Source organism: Phocoena sinus, chromosome 8 (genome assembly GCF_008692025.1).
Source record: "Phocoena sinus isolate mPhoSin1 chromosome 8, mPhoSin1.pri, whole genome shotgun sequence".
Lineage (NCBI taxonomy): Eukaryota > Metazoa > Chordata > Mammalia > Artiodactyla > Phocoenidae > Phocoena > Phocoena sinus.
The window spans coordinates 60,888,865-60,909,188 of NC_045770.1; the positions used below are offsets into that span (position 1 = coordinate 60,888,865).

At 38.3% G+C, this 20,324-nt stretch overlaps 1 protein-coding gene across 1 annotated transcript; it reads left to right on the forward strand.

Moving 5' to 3' along the window:
• The first annotated feature begins 480 nt into the window (after nucleotides 1–480).
• Nucleotides 481–18,966, forward strand: LOC116758329 (olfactory receptor 52M1-like). The gene is given in 5 exon segments (XM_032641156.1): nucleotides 481–578; nucleotides 15,207–15,286; nucleotides 18,014–18,359; nucleotides 18,361–18,395; nucleotides 18,398–18,966. Coding segments are annotated over 5 exon segments (1,128 nt in total).
• Nucleotides 18,967–20,324: the final 1,358 nt, after the last annotated feature.

Sequence of the window (20,324 nt, forward strand, 5' to 3'; positions counted from 1 at the left end):
AGACAGTGGGCCTTGGGGCCACTTCATGTAACTTGTGCCTTCAGGACCTGCTTGGGTCTGATCACATGTGTACCACTTCTCTTTGATGGAGTCCTGCTGTTCAAACTCCACTTAAAGGCTTGGTGGGTCAGATAAAACCCAGTTTAGGAAGGGAAGCTCCAATCACATGGTCACTTGATGGCCCATGCTCAAGCATTCAGCCTCTACTAAGGCCCAGTAGTAGGCCAAGAGGTATTTCTCAAGTGGAGAGTAGTAATCCACAAAAGACGTCGGGGCTTTACTCCTAAATCCTGTTGGGCAATGACAGGGGTGTCTAAATCCTAAGTCCCTAAATTTACTCCTAAATCCTTTATCCTAAGGATTTATTCCTAAATCCTAAGTCCCTCTACTGCAGTTCACCTATAGGTGCCTGCCAAATGCTCCCGTTAGCATGCCTATCTGCCTCTGATACTTCAAGCATCATTGGATTTGCTGGATCCTATGGCCCAGGTGGCAAGGCAGCTTGTTCAGCAGCCTGAGACTGCTGCAGATTCTATTTCTGGGCCCCAGTCAAAACTAGAAGCTTTGAGGGTCACTCAGTAAGTGGGCCAGAGTAACACACCCAAATGAAGAGTTATGTTGCCTCTTAAACCCAAAGAAGCCCAGTAGGTGTTGTCCCCCCTTTTTTTAGGAGGGGCCAGATGCACCAACTTATCCTTCACTTTAAAAGGTATATTTCAGCATGCTTCACACCACTGGGCTCATAAGAAGTTTTATTGAAGTAAAAGGACCCTGAATATAATAGATACCTCATATTTTAGAGCAGTTTTAGGTTCACAACAGAATAAGCAGAGGGTACAAACTTCCTATATACCCCCTGCCCCCACACATGCATAGTTGCCTTCACCACCAAAGTCTCCAACCAGAGCAGCACATTTGTTACAGTTGAACTACATAGACACATCATAATCACTCAAAGTCCATGGTTTACATTAGGGTTGTCTTGGTGGTATATGGATTTGGACAAATATATAATGACATGTATCCACTATTATAGTATTATACAGGGTATTTTCACTACCCTAATATCCCGTGTGCTACTTACTCATCTTTCCCTATGCCTAACTCCTGCAACCCCTGATCTTTTAATTGTCTCCATCGTTTGCCTTTTCCGGAACATCATATAGGTTGAGTCATATGGTATGTTGCCTTCTCAGATTGACTTTTCACTTAATATGCATTTTTTTTCGTTTTTTTCACACAAACACACTGTATTTTATTTTTACAAGAGACAAATAAACTGACACCAAGCATTGTAAATGGATGACCACAACAAAAGCAACAATGATTGCAATTACCAAACACGAAACACACTCATACTATGTCATAATATTGATATTCAGTCCAGTAATCCTCCACTGTAACAGCTCCTTTACTTTGCAGTGAAAATTGATTTGTATATTTTTTGCCTCTGAGTCCTTGTGGGATTTTTTTTAATTCAAACAGAAAGTCACAAAAATTATAAGCATCCTCATCAGTTCACTCAGTCCCATGTAATTAATTTTTTTTCATTTCGATCTTTTGTTAGCACTTTTATGAATTCATCAGTTTTCCATTAGAGTTCTGAAAATGCCTATTCATTCAGTTCAGCAGTATAGTCGGTTACCAGAAACCTGTACTTGTCAGTCTTTTCCATGAATTCCTTGAAGATGAAACCCTTTTATAGGAACATATTTGCAAAAGCATCAGAGTACACCCAGAATTGTCTGTAAATGACAAAAGACTTAAAAATGACCACAGTTAAAGATCTGATGAAAGTTCATAATAATGCAATTGACAAGGAAATTTAGTTATTTCTGAGATATACATTTTAAAGTAATAACTAGAATTATGACATAACATTATACCAGAACATATAAGATTTTTAGAAATTTCATGTAATATCTGAAACATTTATATTAACATATTTGCTTACAAATAACCCAAGAAAGTTTAATATTAGTGGTTTTTTTGTTTGTTTTATACTGAAGCTTCTTATTAGTCATCAATTTTATACACATCAGAGTATACATGTCAATCACAATCACCCAATTCAGCACAACCACCATACCCACCCCACCGCGGTTTTCCCCCCTTGGTGGTAATACATTTGTTCTCTACATCTCAGTCTCAAATTCTGCCCTGCAAACCGGTTCATCTGTACCATTTTTCTAGGTTCCACATATATGTGTAAATATGAGATATTTGTTTTACTCTTTCTGACTTACTTCACTCTGTATGACAGTCTCTAGATCCATCCACGTCTCAACAAATGACTCAATTTCATTCCTTTTTATGGCTAAGTAATATTCCATTGTATATATATACCACAACTTCTTTAACCATCCATCTGTCAATGGGCATTTAGGTTGCTTCCATGACCTGGCTATTGTAAATAGTGGTGCAATGAACATTGGGGTGCATGTGTCTTTTTGAATTATGGTTTTCTCTGGGTATATGCCCACTAGTGGGATTGCTCGATAATATGGTAATTCTATTTTTAGTTTTTTAAGGAACCTCCATACTGTTCTCCATAGAGCTATATCAATTTACATTCCAACCAACAGTGCAAGAAGGTTCCCTTTTCTCTGCACCCTCTCCAGCATTTGTTGTTTGTAGATTTTCTGATGATGCCCATTCTAACTGGTGTGAGGTGATACCTCACTGTAGTTTTGATTTGCATTTCTCTAATAATTAGTGACGTTGAGCAGCTTTTCATGTGCTTCCTGGCCACCTGTATGTCTTCTTTGGAGAAATGTCTATTTAGCTCTTTTGCCCATTTTTGGATTGGGTTGTTTCTTTAATATTGAGCTGCATGAGCTGTTTATATATTTTGGAGCTTAATCCTTTGTTGATTCATTTACAAATATTTTCTCCCATTCTGAGCTTTGTCTTTTGGTCTTGTTTATGGTTTCCTTTGATGTGCAAAAGCTTTGAAGTTTCATTAGGTCCCATTTGTTTATTTTTGTTTTTATTTCCATTACTCTAGGAGGTGGATCAAAAAAGATCTTGCTGTGATTTATGTCAAAGAGTGTTCTTCCTATGTTTTCCTCTAAGAGTTTTATAGTGTCCAGTCTTACGTTTAGGTCTTGAATCCATTTTGAGTTTATTTTTGTGTATGGTGTTAGGGAGTGTTCTGAGTTCATTCTTTTACATGTAGCTGTCCAGTTTGCCCAGAACCACTTATTGAAGAGACTTTCTTTTCTCCATTGTATATCTTTGCCTCCTTTGTCATAGATTAGTTGACCATAGGTGTGTTGGTTTATCTCTGGGCTTTCTATGTTGTTCCATTGATCCATGTTTCTGTTTTTGTGCCAGTACCATATTGTCTTGATTACTGTAGCTTTGTAGTATAGTCTGAAGTCAGGGAGTCTGATTCCTCCAGCTCCGTTTTTTCCCCTCAAGACTGCTTTGGCTATTTGGGGTCTTTTGTGTCTCCATACAAATTTTAAGATGATTTGTTCTAGTTCTGTAAAAAATACCATGGGTAATTTGATACGGATTGCATTGAATCTGTAGATTGCGTTGGGTAGTATAGTCATTTTCACAATACTGATTCTTCCAATCCAAGAACATGGTATATCTCTCCATCTGTTGGTATCATCTTTAATTTCTTTCATCAGTGTCTTATAGTTTTCTGCATACAGATATTTTGTCTCCCTAGGTAGGTTTATTCCTAGGTATTTTACTCTTTTTGTTGCAGTGGTAAATGGGAGTGTTTCCATAATTTCTCTTTCAGATTTTTCATCATTAGTGTATAGGAATGCAAGAGGTTTCTGTGCATTAATTTTGTATCCTGCAACTTTACCAAATTCATTGATTAGCTCTAGTAGTTTTCTGGTGGCATTTTAAGGATTATCTATATATAGTATCATTTCATTGGCAAACATGACAGTTTTACTTCTTTTCCAAGTTGTATTCCTTTTATTTCTTTTTCTTCTCTGTTTGCTGTGGCAAGGACTTCCAAAACTATGTTGAATAATAGTGGTGAGAGTGGATATCCTTGTCTTCTTCCTGATCTTAGAGGAAATGCTTTCAGTTTTTCACCATCGAGAATGATGTTTGCTGTGGGTTTGTCATATATGGCCTTTATTATGTTGAGGTAAGTTCCCTCTATGCCCACTTTCTGGAGAGTTTTTATCATAAATAGGTGTTGAATTTTATCGAAAGCTTTTGCTGCATGTATTGAGATGATCATATGGTTTTTCTCCTTCAGTTTGTTAATATGGTGTATCATGTTGACTGATTTGTGTATACTGAAGAATCCTTGCATTCCTGGGATAAACCCCACTTGATCATAATGTATGATCCTTTTAATGTGCTGTTGGATTCTGTTTGCTAGTATTTTGTTGAGGATTTTTGCACCTGTGTTCATCAGTGATACTGGCCTGTAGTTCTCTTTCTTTGTGATATCTTTGTCTGGTTTTGCTATCAGAGTGATGGTAGCCTCCTAGAATGAGTTTGGGAGTGTTCCTCCCTCTGCTATATTTTGGGAGAGTTTGAGAAGGATAGGTGTAGCTCTTCTTTAAATGTTTGATAGAATTTGCCTGTGAAGCCATCTGGTCCTGGGCTTTTGTTTGTTGGAAGATTTTTAATCACAGTTTTAATTTCAGTGCTTGTGATTGGTCTGTTCATATTTTCTATTTCTTCCTGGTTCAGTCTCAGAAGGTTGTGCATTTCTAAGAATTTGTCCATTTCTTCCAGGTTGTCCATTTTATTGGCATAGAGTTGCTTGTAGTAATCTCTCATGATCCTTTGTATCTCTGCAGTGTCAGTTGTTACTTCTCCTTTTTCATTTCTAATTCTATTCATTTGCGTCTCCTCCCTTTTTTGGGTGAGTCTGGCTAATGCTTTATCAATTTTGTTTATCTTCTCAAAGAACCAGCTTTTAGTTTTATTGATCTTTGTTATTGTTTCCTTCATTTCTTTTTCATTTATTTCTGATCTGATTTTTATGATTTCTTTCCTTTTGCTAACTTTAGGGTTTTTATGTTCTTCTTTCTCTAATTGCTTTAAGTGTATGGTTAGGTTGTTTATTTGAGATGTTTCTTGTTTCTTAAGGTAGGCTTGTATAGCTATAAACTTTCCTCTTAGAACTACTTTTGCTGCATCCCATAGGTTTTGGGTTGTCGTGTTTTCATTGTCATTTGTTTCTAGGTATTTTTTGATTTCCTCTTTGATTTCTTTGGTGATTTCTTGGTTATTAAGTAGTGTGTTGTTTAGCCTCCATGTGTTTGTATCTCTTACAGATTTTTTCGTGTAATTTATATCTAGTCTTATAGTGTTGTGGTCGAAAAAGATACTTGAAATGATATCAATTTCCTTAAATTTACCAAGGCTTGATTTGTGACCCAAGATATGATCTATCCTGGAGAATGTTCCATGAGCACTTGAGAAGAATGTGTGTTGTTGTTTTTGGATGGAGTGTCCTATAAATATCCATTAAGTCCATCTTGTTTAATGTATCATTTAAAGCTTGTGTTTCCTTATTTATTTTCATTTTGGATGAACTGTCCATTGGTGAAAGTGGAGTGTTAAAGTCCCCTACTATGATTGTGTTACTGTCGATTTCCCCTTTTATGGCTGTTAATATTTGCCTTATGTATTGAGGTGCTCCTATGTTGGGTGCATAAATATTTACAGTTGTTATGTCTTCTCCTTTGGATTGATCCCTTGATCATTATTTAGTGTCTTTCTTTGTCTCTTGTAATAGTCTTTGTTTTAAAGTCTATTTTGCCTGAGATGACAATTGCTACTCCAGCTTTCTTTTGATTTCCATTTGCATGGAATATCTTTTTCCATCCTTTCACTTTCAGTCTGTGCGTATCCTAGGTCTGAAGTGGGTCTCTTGTAGACAGCATATATACGGTCTTGTTTTTGTATCCATTTAGCCAGTCTATGTCTTTTGGTTGGAGCATTTAATCCATTTACATTTAAGGTAATAATCAATATGTATGTTCCTACTACCATTTTCTTAATTGTTTTGGGTTTATTATTGTAGATCTTTTCCTTCTCTTGTGTCTCCTGCCTAGAGAACTTCCTTTAGTATTTGTTGTAAAGCTGGTTTGGTGGTGCTGAATTCTCTTAGCTTTTGCTTGTCTGTAAAGCTTTTAATTTCCCCATCAAATCTGAATGAGATCCTTGCTGGGTAGAGTAATCTTAGTTATACATTTTTCTCTTTCATCACTTTAAATATGTCCAGCCCCTCTCTTCTCGCTTGCAGAGTTTCTGCTGAAAGATCAGCTGTTAACCTTATGGGGATTCCCTTGTGTGTTATTTGTTGTTTTTCCCTTGCTGCTTTTAATAGTTGTTCTTTGTATTTAATTTTTGATAGTTTGATTAATATGTGTCTTGACGTGTTTCTGCCTGGATTTATCCTGTTGGGACTGTCTGTGCTTCCTGGACTTAACTGTTTCCTTTCCCATATTAGGGAAGTTTTCAACTATAATCTCTTCAAATATTTTCTCACTCCCTTTCTTTTTCTCTTCCTCTTCTGGGACCCCTGTAATTCGAATGTTGGCACATTTAATATTGTCCCAGAGGTCTCTGAGACTGTCCTCTATTCTTTTTATTCTTTTTTCTTTATTCTCCTCTGCGGTAGTTATTTCCAATATTTTATCTTCCAGGTCACTTATCTGTTCTTCTGCCTCTGTTATTCTGTCTTGATCCCTTCTAGAGAATTTTTAATTTCATTTATTGTGTTGTTCATCATTGTTTGTTTTCTCTTTAGTTCTTCTACGTCTTTGTTAAACGTTTCTTGCATTTTCTCCATTCGATTTCCAAGATTTTGGATTATCTTTAGTGTCGTTATTTGTTATTTACTATCATTATTCGGAATTCTTTTTCAGGTAGACTGCCTATTTCCTCTTCATTTGTTAGGTCTGGTGGGTTTTTGCCTTGCTTCTTCATCTGCTGTGTGTTTCTCTGTCTTCTCATTTTGCTTAACTTACTGTGTTTGGGGTCTCCTTTTCACAAGCTGCAGATTTGTCATTTCCATTGTTTTTGGTGTCTGTCCCCAGTGGCTAAGGTTGGTTCAGTGGGTTGTGTAGCCTTCCTGGTGGAGGGGACTAGTGCCTGTGTTCTGGTGGATGAGGCTGGATCTTGTCTTTCTGGTGGGCAGGTCCACGTCTGGTGCTGTGTTTTGGGATGTCTGTGACCTAATTATGATTTAAGGCAGCCTCTGTGCTAATGGATGGTGTTGTGTTCCTGTCTTGCTAGTTGTTTGGCATAGGGTGTCCAACACTGTAGCTTGCTGGTCCTTGAGTGGGCCTGGGTCTTGGCTTTGAGATGGAGATCTCTGGGAGATTTTCACTTTGATATTACGTGGGTCCTGGGAAGTCTCTTGTGTACCAGTGTCCTGCACTTGGCTCTCCCACCTCAGTGGCACATCCCTGACACCTGGCTGGAGCATGAAGAACCTGTCCTCCACATGGCTCAGAATAAAAGGGAGGAAAAAAGAAAGAAAGAATAAGGTAAAGTGAAATAATATAAAGTTATTAAAATAAAACATTTTTAAGAAAAAAATTTTTTAAGCAAAAAAAAGAAAACACCGGACAGACAGAACCCTAGGACAAATGGTAAAAGCAAAGTTATACAGACAAAATCACACACAGAAGTATAGACATACATATTCACAAAAAGAGAACAAGCGGAAAAAATATATTTATCATTGCTCCCAAAGTCCACCTCCTCAATTTGGGATGATTTGTTGTCTATTCAGGTATTCCACAGATGCAGGGTACATCAAATTGATGGTGGAGATTTAATCTGCTGCTCCTGAGGCTGCTGGGGAAAATTTCCCTTTCTCTTTGTTCGCACAGCTCCTGGGGTTCAGCTTTGCATTTGGACCCGCCTCTGCATGTACGTCCTCTGACGGCATCTGTTTTTCACTCAGACAGGACGGGGTTAAAGGAGCAGCTGATTCAGGGGCTCTGGCTCACTCAGGCCAGGGGGAGGGAGAGGCACGGAGTGCGGGGCGAGCCTGTGGTGGCAGAGGCCAGCATGACGTTGCACCAGCCTGAGGCGCACCGTGCGTTCTCCCGGGGAAGTTGTCCCTGGATCACGGGACCCTGGCAATGGCAAGCTGCACAGGCTCCCAGGAGGGGAGGTGTGGATAGTGACTTGTGCTTGCACACAGGCTTCTTGGTGGCTGCAGCAGCAGCCTTAGTGTCCCCTTTTTTGATTTTTTTTTTTTTTTTTTGGTATTGAGCTTCATAAGCTATTTGTAAATTTGGGTGATTAATCCTTGTTGGTTGCATCATTTGCAAGTATTTTCTCCCATTCTGTGTGTTGTCTTTTCATTTTCTTTATGGTTTCCTTTGCTGTACAAAAGCTTTTGAGTTTAATTAGGTCTCATTTGTTTATTTCTGTTTTTATTTTCATTACTCTAGGAGGTGGGTCAGAAAATATCTTGCTGCAATTTAGGTCAAAGAGTGTTCTTCCTATGTTTTCCTCTATGAGTTTTATAGTGTCTGGTCTTACATTTAGGTCTTTAATCCATTTGGAGTTTATTTTTGTGTATGGTGTTAGGGAGTATTCTAATTTCATTCCTTTACATATGGCTGTACAGTTTTCCCTGCACCACTTATTGAAGAGACTGTCTTTTCTCCATTGTATATTCTTGCCTGCTTTGTCATAGATTAGGTGACTATAGTTGTGTGCGTTTATTTCTGGGCTTTCTATCCTGTTCCATTGATCTATATTTCTGGTTTTGTGCCGGTACCATACTGTTTTGATGACTGTAGTTTTTTAGTATAGTCTGAATTCAGGTAGTCTGATTCCTCCAGCTCTGTGTTTGTCAAGATTGCTTTGGCTATTTGGGGTCTTTTGTGTTTCCATACAAAACGTAAAATTTTTTGTTCTAGTCCTGTGAAAAATGCCATTGATAATTTGATAGGGATTGCAATGAATCTGTAGATTGCCTTGGGTAGTATAGTCATTTTGACAATATTAATTCTCCCATTCCAAGAACACAGTATATATTTCCATCTTTGGAAAGATATGACATCTTTGTGTCATCTTTGATTTCTTTCATCAACATCATAGTTTTCAGAATATAGGTCTTTTGCCTCCTTAGGTAGGTTTATTCCTAGGTATTTTAATGCGATGGTAAACAGGATGGTTTCTTTAATTTCTCTCTGATCTTTCATGGTATAGAAATTCAATAGTTTGTATTCATTTTGTATAATGCAATTTTACTGAATTCATTGATGAGCTCTAGTAGTTTTCTGGTAGCATCTTTAGGATTTTCTATGTATAGTATCACGTCATCTGCAAACAGTGACTGTTTTACTTTTTCTTTTCCAATTTGTATTACTTTTTCTTCTGATTGCCGTGGCTAGGACTTCCAAAACTATGTTGAATAAAAGTGGTGACAGTGGACATCCTTGTCTTGTTCCTGATCTTAGAGGAAATGCTTTCAGATTTTCACAATTGAGTATGATGTTAGCTGTAGGTTTGTCATATACAGCCTTTATTATGGTGAGGTATGTTCCCTCTATGCCCAGTTTCTGGAGAATTTTTATCATAAATGGGTGTCGAATTTTATCAAAAGCTTTTTCTGCATCTATTGAGATGATCATGTGGTTTTTATTCTTCAGTTTGTTAATGTCGTGTGTCACAATGATTTTACATATGTTGAAGAATACTTATATCCCTGGGACAAATCTCACTTGATTGTGGTGTATGATCCTTTTAATGTATTGTTGGATTTGATTTGCTAGTATTGATATCTTGTTGAGGATTGTAGTGTTTATATTCAATCAGTGATAATTGGCTTGTAATTTTTTTTTTTTTGGTCTGGTTTTGGTATCATGATGATGGTGGCCTCATAGAATCAGTTTAGGAGTGTTCGTTACTCGGCAATTTTTGGAAGAGTTTCAGAAGGATAGGTGGTAACTTTCCTCTAAATGTTTGATAAAGTTCAGCTGTAAAGCCATCTGGTCTTGGACTTCTGTTTGTTGGGAGTTTTTAAATCACAGTTTCAATTTCAGTACTTATGATTGGTCTGTTCATATTTTCTATTTCTTCCTGGTTCAGTCTTGGGAGATCGTCCCTTTCAAAGAATTTGTTCTTTTCTTGCAGGTTGTCCAATTTATTGCCATATAGTTGCTTGTAGTAGTCTCTTATGATCCTGTGTATTTCTGCTGTGCCCTTTGTAACTTCTCCTTTTTCATTTTCTAATTTTATTGATTTGAGTCCTCTCCCTCTTTCTTGATGAATCTGGCTAAAGGTTTATCAATTTTGTTTATCTTTTCAAAGAACCAGCTTTTAATTTAATCTTTTCTATTGTTTTCTTCATCTCTGTTTCATTTATTTCTGCTCTGATCTTTATGATTTCTTCTACTCACTTTGGGTTTTCTTTGTTCTTTCTCTACTTGCTTTAGGTGTAAGGTTAGTTTGTTTGAGATTTTTCTTGTTTCCTGAGGTAAGTTTGTATTGCTATAAACTTCCCACTTAGAACTGCTTTTGCTGCATCCCATAGGTTTTGGATTGTTGTGCTTTCATTTTTGTTTCTCTCTAGGTGTTTTTTGATTTCCTCTTTGATTTCTTCAGTGATCCATTCAAGGTCTTTGTTAAACATTTCTTATATATTCTCAATCTCTGCCTCCATTCTTTTTCCAAGATCTTGGATCATCTTTACTATCATTACTCTGAATTCTTTTTTGGGTAGATTTCCTATCTCTACTTCACTTAGTTGTTTTTCCGGGGTTTTATCTTGTTCCTTCATCTGGAACATATTCTTCTGCCATCTCAGGTTGTCTGTCTGTGCTTGTGGTCTCCATTTTGTGGTCTGCAGGATTGTAGTTTTTCTTGCTTCTGCTGTCTGCCCCCTGGTGGATGAGGCTAGTCTAAGAGGCTTGTGCAGGCTTCCTGGGAGGGACTGGTTCCTGCCCACTGGTGGGTGGAGCTGGGTCTTGTCCCTCTGGTGCACAGGGCCATGTCAAGGGGTGTGTTTATCGGGAAGCTATGGGCTCCAAAAGACTTTAGGCAGACTGTCTGCTGATGGGTGTGGCTGTGTTCCTGTCCTGCTGGTGTTTAGCCTGAGGCATTCCAGCACTGAAGCCTACAGGCTTTTGGGTGGGACCAGGTCTTGGTGAGAAAATGGCAGACTCCAGGAGGGCTCATGCCAATGAGTAATCCCCAGAATTACCGCCACCAGTCTTTATCCCCACAATGAGCTACAACCAACCCCTCTACCTCCACAGGATACCATCCAATACTAGCCGGTAGGTTTGACCCAGTCTTTTATGAGGTCATTGCTTTTTCCCCTGGGTCCTGATGCACATGAGACCTTGTGTTCACCCTCCAAGAGGAGTTTGTTTCCCCCAGTCCTGTAGAATTCCTTCAATCAAACCCCACTGGCTTTCAAAGCCAGATGCTCTGGTGACTGTTCCTCACATTGCAAGACCCCCAGGCTGGGATGCCTGACATGGGGTGCAGAACTTTAACTCCTGTGGGAGAACCTCTGTGATATAATATTTTTTCAGTTTTTGGGTAACCTACCTGGTGGGTATGGGATTTGATTTTATTGCAACTGCACCCTCCTACCATCTCATTGTGGCTTCTTTATCTTTGATTGTAGGATATCTTTTTTGGTAGTTTCCAGCATTTTTTTGTCGATGGTTGTTCAGCAGTTAGTTGTGATTTTGACATTTTCATAAGAAGAGTAAGGCCATGTCCTGCTCCTCTGCCATCTTGTCTCCACCCAAAGCCTCAAATAACTTAGATCATTGGCTCATTATAACAGATAAAATTCAGGAACAGTCAGGGCTTGGAGCTTCCCTACCCTTTCCAGGCTGCCATTCTCCCAAAAGTTAAGTGTACTTGATAGTTGGTAAGAGAGTAGACTTAAATGTTCTCACCACAAAAACGTATTATAATTGTATGAAGTAATGGATGTGTTAACCTTATTGTGTTAATCATTTAATAATATTGATACATGTGTATCATATCATCACATTGTAGACCTAAAACTTAATGTTGTGCCAATTATAGCTCAAGAAATCTGATGGGGGGAGAAAAGGAACTTTAAAATTAAACCTAACTCCTGTATCCTACATCTCTATATCCTTCCAATTTTGCCTAAGATTTTAACAATCCCTTTAACTTGCGTCTATATCAGGTAGAGAGCAATAATCTTCCAGAACAGAGGATCTTAACGTGTGGTAAAGCAGATATTTCCCAGAGACGGTTGGAAGATAGTCTAGAGCTTTATGAAAACAATCACAATCATTTTTTTAAACATTTAGAACAAATAATCAATTTTGCACTTTCAAAATGGCACCTGAGTGGTAGAGAGGAGGAAGACAGAAATGTAAGACAGGAGCCAACCACGCCAGTGAGGAGGTTGAAATAAGAGTTCAGGGCGTAGCTATAAGGATACAGAAGAGAGAGACCACTGTAGGAATAATTGGGAAATCTCAAGGAGGGTTCTCTATTCAAGATGGAATATCATGAATCGCTAATGGTGATTGTAAAAGTAGCTCTTTTGTATGTATGTCAGAACTTCCTATAGGAAACATTCTCACAGATTTTATTAAACCACTCTCCCCACTTTAAGCATATTAAGTATATGGTAGAAAAAACTGGGGAGAAATTGTTAAAAAAATACGCTGGCCACAAATTTTTCAAACATTAGCGTGTTCACCCAGAAATCAAAGAAATGAAACTATTGCATTTGTGTTCTCATCTATATAAAACTACAGTAAGTCCCCTACATACGAAACTTCAAGTTGCAAACTTTCAAAGATGCGAACGTGTGTTCACATGTCCAATCACGTAAGTTAGTTCACATGTCTGGTGTACATTGTCACGTGCATGCATCATCTACAAGTGATTGTGCTTTTGTGTACTTCACTGTATAGTACTGTATAAAGTAGAGTAGTACAGTATCTTTATTTCAAGCCCAGGATGTCTGGAAGAAAGCGTAAAAGCAGTGGTGATGTAGCTGGTACTGCTGAAGAACCGAAGACATTCACAACACAGGAAATGGCAAGGGAATTTTCTTTATTTGAGGAGGAACTGTTAGGACCCAAACGTAGTATGGTACATGAAGGTTGCAGCAGCCATTCAGAATGCAATCCAGTGCTACCATGTCATCTATGATGAGGAAATAAGAGCCACTACCCGGGCATCACTGGATCTTTTCTTCAATAGGGTAAACAGAATTGAATCCAGCAAGGAACCAGAACCTGTGTCATCAATTGCTGTGTCATCTATTGCTGACGATCCTTCAGCTCTACCATCTCTTCTCCCTCCTCCAGTCAGTCACTCTTCTTGCCTGTTCACTTGATGCCAGCCCCTGTATGCCAGCTGTTGTGCTGTACTACTGTACTTTTCAAGGTACTGTACTGTAAGATTTAAAATGTTTTCATTTTTTGTTTTTTATGTATTATTTGTGTAAAAAGTATTATAAACCTATTACAGTACAGTACTATATAGCTGATTGTGTTAGTTCAGTACCTAAGCTAACTTTGTAGGACTTACAAACAAACTGGACTTAACAAACGTGCTCTCGGAATGGAACTTGTTTATATGTACAGGACTTACTATATTTTTTAAATGACTAGGGCAATTTAGGGAATGAACTCACTTGATGCTGGGTTAAACACAAATTTGACAACCACTTTTGGAAAACAATTTGACAACAGGATTTATGAGGTCTGCACAATGGTCAATAATTTTCTTTCTGGTATTTTATCCTAAGGATAAGCAGAAAAAAGGACATTGACAAATATGTCTGTGCCACTTAGTGGAAAAAACTGAAGCTAGCCTTCTATTCCAGAAAAAAATAGGTTAAAATAACCACAGACAAGGACACAACTACTGTAACTTATTATAAATATTTAAGCAAACACAAATTGAAAAAATGTAGCAGAATGGAAAATTAAAATCAATAAATTTATATTTAAGCATCATTTTTGTATAGCCTAGACCCTATATTAAGTTTTTTAAATAATATAAGCAAAGATTAACAAAAAAAAAGTGTCCATATTGGTTATACCAGTATCTGATGTTTATTTTTTCCCCCACCCTTCTCCTGTGAACTCTCTCCCAATGTCACTCTCTTAGAGTCCTTGAATACTTCAGGCCTTGGGGGAGAATAGTCAGAGACCTGGGGCTAGTGAACAGGCCCCAGGAGGAGAGTAGGAATAAGTCTTATAATCTAGTCCTGGGAGGTAGAGTGGAGTAAGGAATGAAGATTACTCCCATGGGGGGTAACTCAGGATACAGAGGGAAGAATGCAGGTGTCTCTGTTGCAACCCTTGGGAAGCAACTGGCTGTTTTCAGTACCTGGATAAAGAGGGGACACAGGAGAAAATATTGAAGAGGTCAGAGCCATGGCCTCCCTTTGACTATGAACTAAATTCATCAAAGCATCCAGACAAGAGATGACTACTGTAAGGAGCTCTGTGGACATTTGCCCAAATGGGTAAGTACATTCCAGAGATGGAGACAAAGTTATTGGAATCAGACTCCATTTGTCTTTGGTCCATCCAGGGCTTATCTTCTTTACAGTTCTAGTCAAAAGTAGAGGAAATTTTTTTAAAAATTTAAAAACTTAAAAAATTAAAAAGTAGAGGAAATAAGTTGAGTACAAATTGGTCTGGGTTATGGATCAAGGAAGAGGCAAAACCCCAATGTAGAAAGCTTTGTTGCCTAGTACTCCCCATCAGAACATGAGAGAAAAGATTGAACTATTCCATCCTGATTGGACCTCTTGTCTTCTACTCCACAGTCAGGCAAACTTCTCTCCCAACTGCATCTTTACACCATCAACAGGTATCTTTAATTATTTTTATCCATGTTTAAAAGGCTATTCATACAGTTGGGAAAGAAGGATATGGAGTTACCAAGGTCATACGAAAATAGCACTGTGTCTGTGTTCTCTGGAAGGGGGAAAAGAACAGAGGAGAGGAGTAGGCAAGGAGGGAATACACTGCCTGTTCCAGAGGCCAGGCATTCTAATATTTCACCTTCTGTGTGTGTGAACACACACATTTATAAACAGTTCATTTTAATACATGACGCAACTCTAAGGCAGCTGTTACTCCCTTCATTTCACAGACGGGCAAACAGGCAATGTAATCTCTCTGCCTTTGTTTTCTAAGTCACAGAGCCAGAAACAGTAGAGTTCGTATTTGCACTGTTTGTCTTGCTTCTAATCCATGTTTATTTCACCACAGCAAAACATCGGTCTCAGGAGCTTCAGACCCACCATCAGGATGTCTCTTCCAGGACTTGCAGGCATGTCTCCCGTGTTCAGGTAAGGATGCCCTTATGTGGACTGATACAGAAAATGTTTCTCTAGAATGTTCTAGGTAAAGTGACACAGTTTAGGTGTCACACCTAATTCAAACCACCACTTAAGATGCCAATTATCAACTTGGTGGATTTTTATTCATATGCTCATATTCTTTGTCCCAGCCTAAAACTCAGTTACAATTTCATTGACTAAACTGGGTCTGGCACAAATCAAAGTTAGAAATCTGGTTTTAAGTCCATCGCATGAACAATTGATTTTTTTATGATGAGATACTTTGACCTTCCCTGACTTTGAGTAATTAGGCCACCATCCTAAACCATAAAGGGACCTATCACAGTATCTTCAGAGAACACTTCAGATATTCTCCCTTTTATGAGATAAAATTGTGTATTGACCAGTGTTCCCAATAAATCCCTGTCTTATCTCTACAATTCCTGGACTTTTGAGGAATCTTCAAAGATGTCCCCCATGACAGTGAAATAAAGGAAACTATTCCAATTTGCAGGATGTAAATTTCTGCTCTACTCCCCACCCCATAGTGAACAGTAAGAATTTGGGGAAAAGAAGCTGATGCCATATGCCAAGAGCTTCACACTTACTTCATTTGTTCTTTATCCTTACCCTTTGCAGTTGATAGTCTCCCCATTTTTAATAAGAAAAAGACTGAGACTTCAAGAGTTGAGGCAATTTACCCAAACATAGGGTAAGATGGTCTGGATGGGAAATCTGGTTTTGTTAGATGGTAAAGCTGATACCCTAAGCTGCTGCTGTGGTGCTATCTCCCATCCTTTCCTTTTCTTATCCAAAAGATTCACAGAATCTTTACATTTGATCCCTGAGGAAGTAGTTTCACACATGGTATCACTTATTGGCATATTCAAATACTCAACTCACAGAATTGCTAAAGTCAGAGTTAATATAAAAGAACATCTGTGAACGATTTTAAAGTTCACAGAACTGTAATCTTTTTTTTCAATACCTAGTCAATACCTGACCCAGAAGTAAATAAACTCAAAAATCCTAACATTGTGTGTTGGAACCTGAATTACAAATCCATGAGGTTACGTAGGGGCATTTCTTATGCTTATTTGCTATGAAAATGTAACTTCTATTTTAGACATGAATAATTATTTGAAATGTGCATGGAATTTAGTTGGGGGGAATTCAGTGACTACGTACCCATCCACTCTGGTATAGAGATATCAAAGAAGGCTTTGTAGAGGAGAGATGGTCTGGAATGGGACTTGATGCCTGGGTAAAAAAACCAAGAAGGTGGTGAGATCTCTCAGCAAAAATGTAGCCATGTGAAGAAAGTCACCATGTTACCATGACATGAGTATGGGGAGCCTGACTTGTTGAATCTGAGACTCTAATGGGAAACATGAGGAGGGCAAGCCCAAGAGAGGACAAGACCCAAATTATACCCTGTGCCCTCAGCTTCTGAACCCTGAGGATGTGTAGCATTGCTAGATTCCTTAGAGGCACCTGAAGGGCAAAAGAACAAGAAGTGGACCAGGCTTTTACAAGTAATGGACAGTGGTTTAGCGCTGATCTCCCTATCTCTTCAAAGAATAATGTGGCCAGTAAGAAGGGTACTGTTGACTGTTTTCTTTCAGTATTTTTCTTTAATCACTGTGATCAGATAATGGGCAAATGTCCAGTGAGATTTGCTCATAAAAAGATGTACCTCATCTTTTACCTATCTCAAATTATAGATGATGCCCAGATTCTCAGAAAGTTTAATAGACTCTGTCCTTAATGTTCCTTAGGACAGTTGACTTCATTTTTCTAACCATGAAATCTGGGCAACCTTAAATTAGATATTTTCCTTTGAAAAATTAGGTCCTATGCCAGGTATCTTATAAAGAAATCAATTAGATTCATCAGTCTGACCAAACCATTATTAAGCCATTAAAGAAAAGGGAATTGTACCTCACTAATATATTTTCCTTAGTAAATTGTCCCGTTATGTTTTTGACTTTTAAAAAGTAAGACTTTTAAAGCTTTTCACTATTCTTCAAAACCTGAATATACCCATACACGAAAGAAAATTAAAAGAATGTGTTTTTACATCCAAGGCATATTCCTATAAGAAACACATATTTTAATGAAATCATATCGTATCAATACTTTAATCTGCTTTCTGCCATTCCCTCACTTACTGTAATATGACATAAACGTTTTACCAGGTAATACATAGCTTTAAAAATATTATAATAAATCAAATTCATTGAATAATGCTTTACTTTTGAACGCATTGATTCTAAATTTTCACCATAAAATCATGAATTGCAAATAGCTAATCATTGTTATTGACGTTACTCTTTATACAACAAAGAGAAGCATATGCAGGCACTAGGCTAAACACATTACATGGACTTACATTTAATCATTGCACGTAGAACTTTGTGTTTTCCAGTGTAGAAGTTCCCCAACTTGTTCAGCCCCTTTGATCCAGTAATTTTGCTTTGGGAAATATTTCCTAAAGGAAATGGAAGAGAGCAATTCAGCAGTAGAAATGTTAAGCATACCTGTTTCTACATTTACCAGTGGGTGTTTTCATGCAGTCTCTTTTATAAAATACATGTCAATTTTCAAGTAGGCATTCAGAATTCTTCTTTATTATAGGTTCTGCCAGGATGGAAATAAGATTCCAGTAGTCTACAGTTTCCAGAGGCAATATGTTATGGCAGTAAAAATCTAAAACTAAGAGCTCCTGTCCCCTAGCTACTCTAAGCCGTCAAACATGTTCATGTCTGCTTGCTAATAATTCCTGCTTGGTGCCTACTTCTTTCTGGCTTACTGGCATCCCAGGGCTGGAGTCCCTGCACATCTGGCTCTCCATCCCCTTTAGCTCCATGTACCTGGTGGCTGTGGTGGGGAATGTGACCATCCTGGCCGTGGTAAAGTTGGAGCACAGCCTGCACCAGCCCATGTACTTCTTCCTGTGCATGTTGGCTATCATTGACTTGGTCCTGTCAATCTCCACCATGCCCAAACTGCTAACCATCTTCTGTTTTTGTGCCTGTCACATTGACCTAGATACTTGCTTGACCCAAATGTTCTTTAGTCATGGTAGAGTCAGGCATCTTCCTTGCCATGGCTTTTGATCACTATGTGACCCACTATGCCACACCTCAGTGCTCACCCATGCAGTGGTAGGACGTTTGGGCCTGGCTGCCCTCCTTCATGGAGTACTCTACATTGGACCTCTGCCCCTGATGCTTTGCCTGAGGCTGCCCCTTTACCGGACCCAAATCACTGCCCACTCCTACTGTGAGTACATGGCCGTGGTCACCTTGGCATATAGTGACACAACAACTTATTATGGAACGGGAATTGGCTTCCTGGTATTGATCCTGGATTCACTAGACCTCACTGCCTCCTATGTGGTGATTTTTAGGGCTGTCATAGGGTTGACCACCCCTGAGGCTAGGCTTCAAACCCTAGGAACATGCAGTTCTCATATTTGTGCTATCCTTGTCTTCTATATCCCCATTGCTGTTTCCTCTCTCACTCACCGCTTTGGCAATCATGTCCCTCCCCATATCCATATCCTCTTGGCCAAATTTTACCTCCTCATTCCACCCGTCCTCAACCCAATTGTCTATGCTGTTCACACTAAACAAATTCAAGAGAGACTTCTCCACATTCTTAAGTCAGGGGCTCAACCCAAGTGACTGTTCTGAATCTATGAGACAGATATTTAGTGATGGCAGGAAAAGGCTCTGACCAGGGAAACCAATGAAATAAGATCCATGCAACCAAGTCTTACCTGAGTTATGGAGAAAAGGGTCTATTCTGCTTGACCATGGATTTCCTGAAAGGGGAATATCTGAAATATTTGAAAGAGGAAATCAGGGCTTGAGTTTTTGTACAATATTCCTTTTACTATTTGACTTCATAAAATTAAGCACAATAGACACAAGCATACAGACCACAGAAGTAGGATCATTTATATCTTTGACTTTTTTGGTGAAGGATTTCTGGTTTCTCTTTGGAGAGAGCGTTTTGCACAATTTCTAGAAGGTAAAATTATAATTTAACACCTTCTTGAAAATGGTTTACAAATTCTGTTCGTAAAGGTCTGGAAAAATTGTGTTGGCAAGATTTTCCAATCCTTTTCGCTTGCCCCATAAAAGGTCTTTTGTTGAGAATGGAGGCGATATGAATGTGAGAAACCTTAATATAATGAGCCTTGGAATGGGACTCTACTGCTCACAGGAGTTAAAGTCCTCAAGCCAGGTCATTCTCCCATTTAAATAGATAACTGGAAATGTGGGCATTTCCATTTACCTCCACATTTCTCAGGAGATGAGTATCTCACGTCTCCTCATAATAAAATTAACTACGAGTGGGGAGGAGGAGACAGAAGGACGTTAGGAGATTCCATTTTGGAGACCCTGAAATAGCCTACCTGAAGGACAGCAGTCAAACTGAAGTAAAACGACAGAAGCAAGAAGGTAAGAGTGGGATTATTGACATGAAAGAGGTTGGGTAGAGAACTGAGTAAAGGTGATGAGAATAAATATATTCCCAGTGGTAGATGCAAACCTTTATATAACTTTATATCTCTTTGGAGAATTCTTAGGGACAAATTATCAAAATAAATGTATGAACTTTTATTATTTATTGATCATAGAAGTTCCATAATGAGATGACTACTTCAGGCTAGAAACGGAATGAAGCAATCACACTCAATTATAGTATGTCCATTTTAGTTGTAAAATGTTTCAGACTTTAAATTGAAAATGCTCATTTAGCCTCCTCAATTTACAAACCATTACAAACATTTAAAAGCTAAGGTGACTTACCTTAGGCTTAAAAGGAATCATCTTCACATTTGAACGTATAATCTAAAGAAGCCAATGATTAAACCAGAGCTAAAATTTAAACCTCATATATCATCAACAAAAAAATGAAGGACTTAGAATATCAGAAATTTTTTCTAAAGTTTGGCTTAATGTCCCTAAGCCAGGTCTAAATTTCTGTTTCCTCAGAACCCTATGCCTAAGCCTAAGGTTGAATGGATAACATT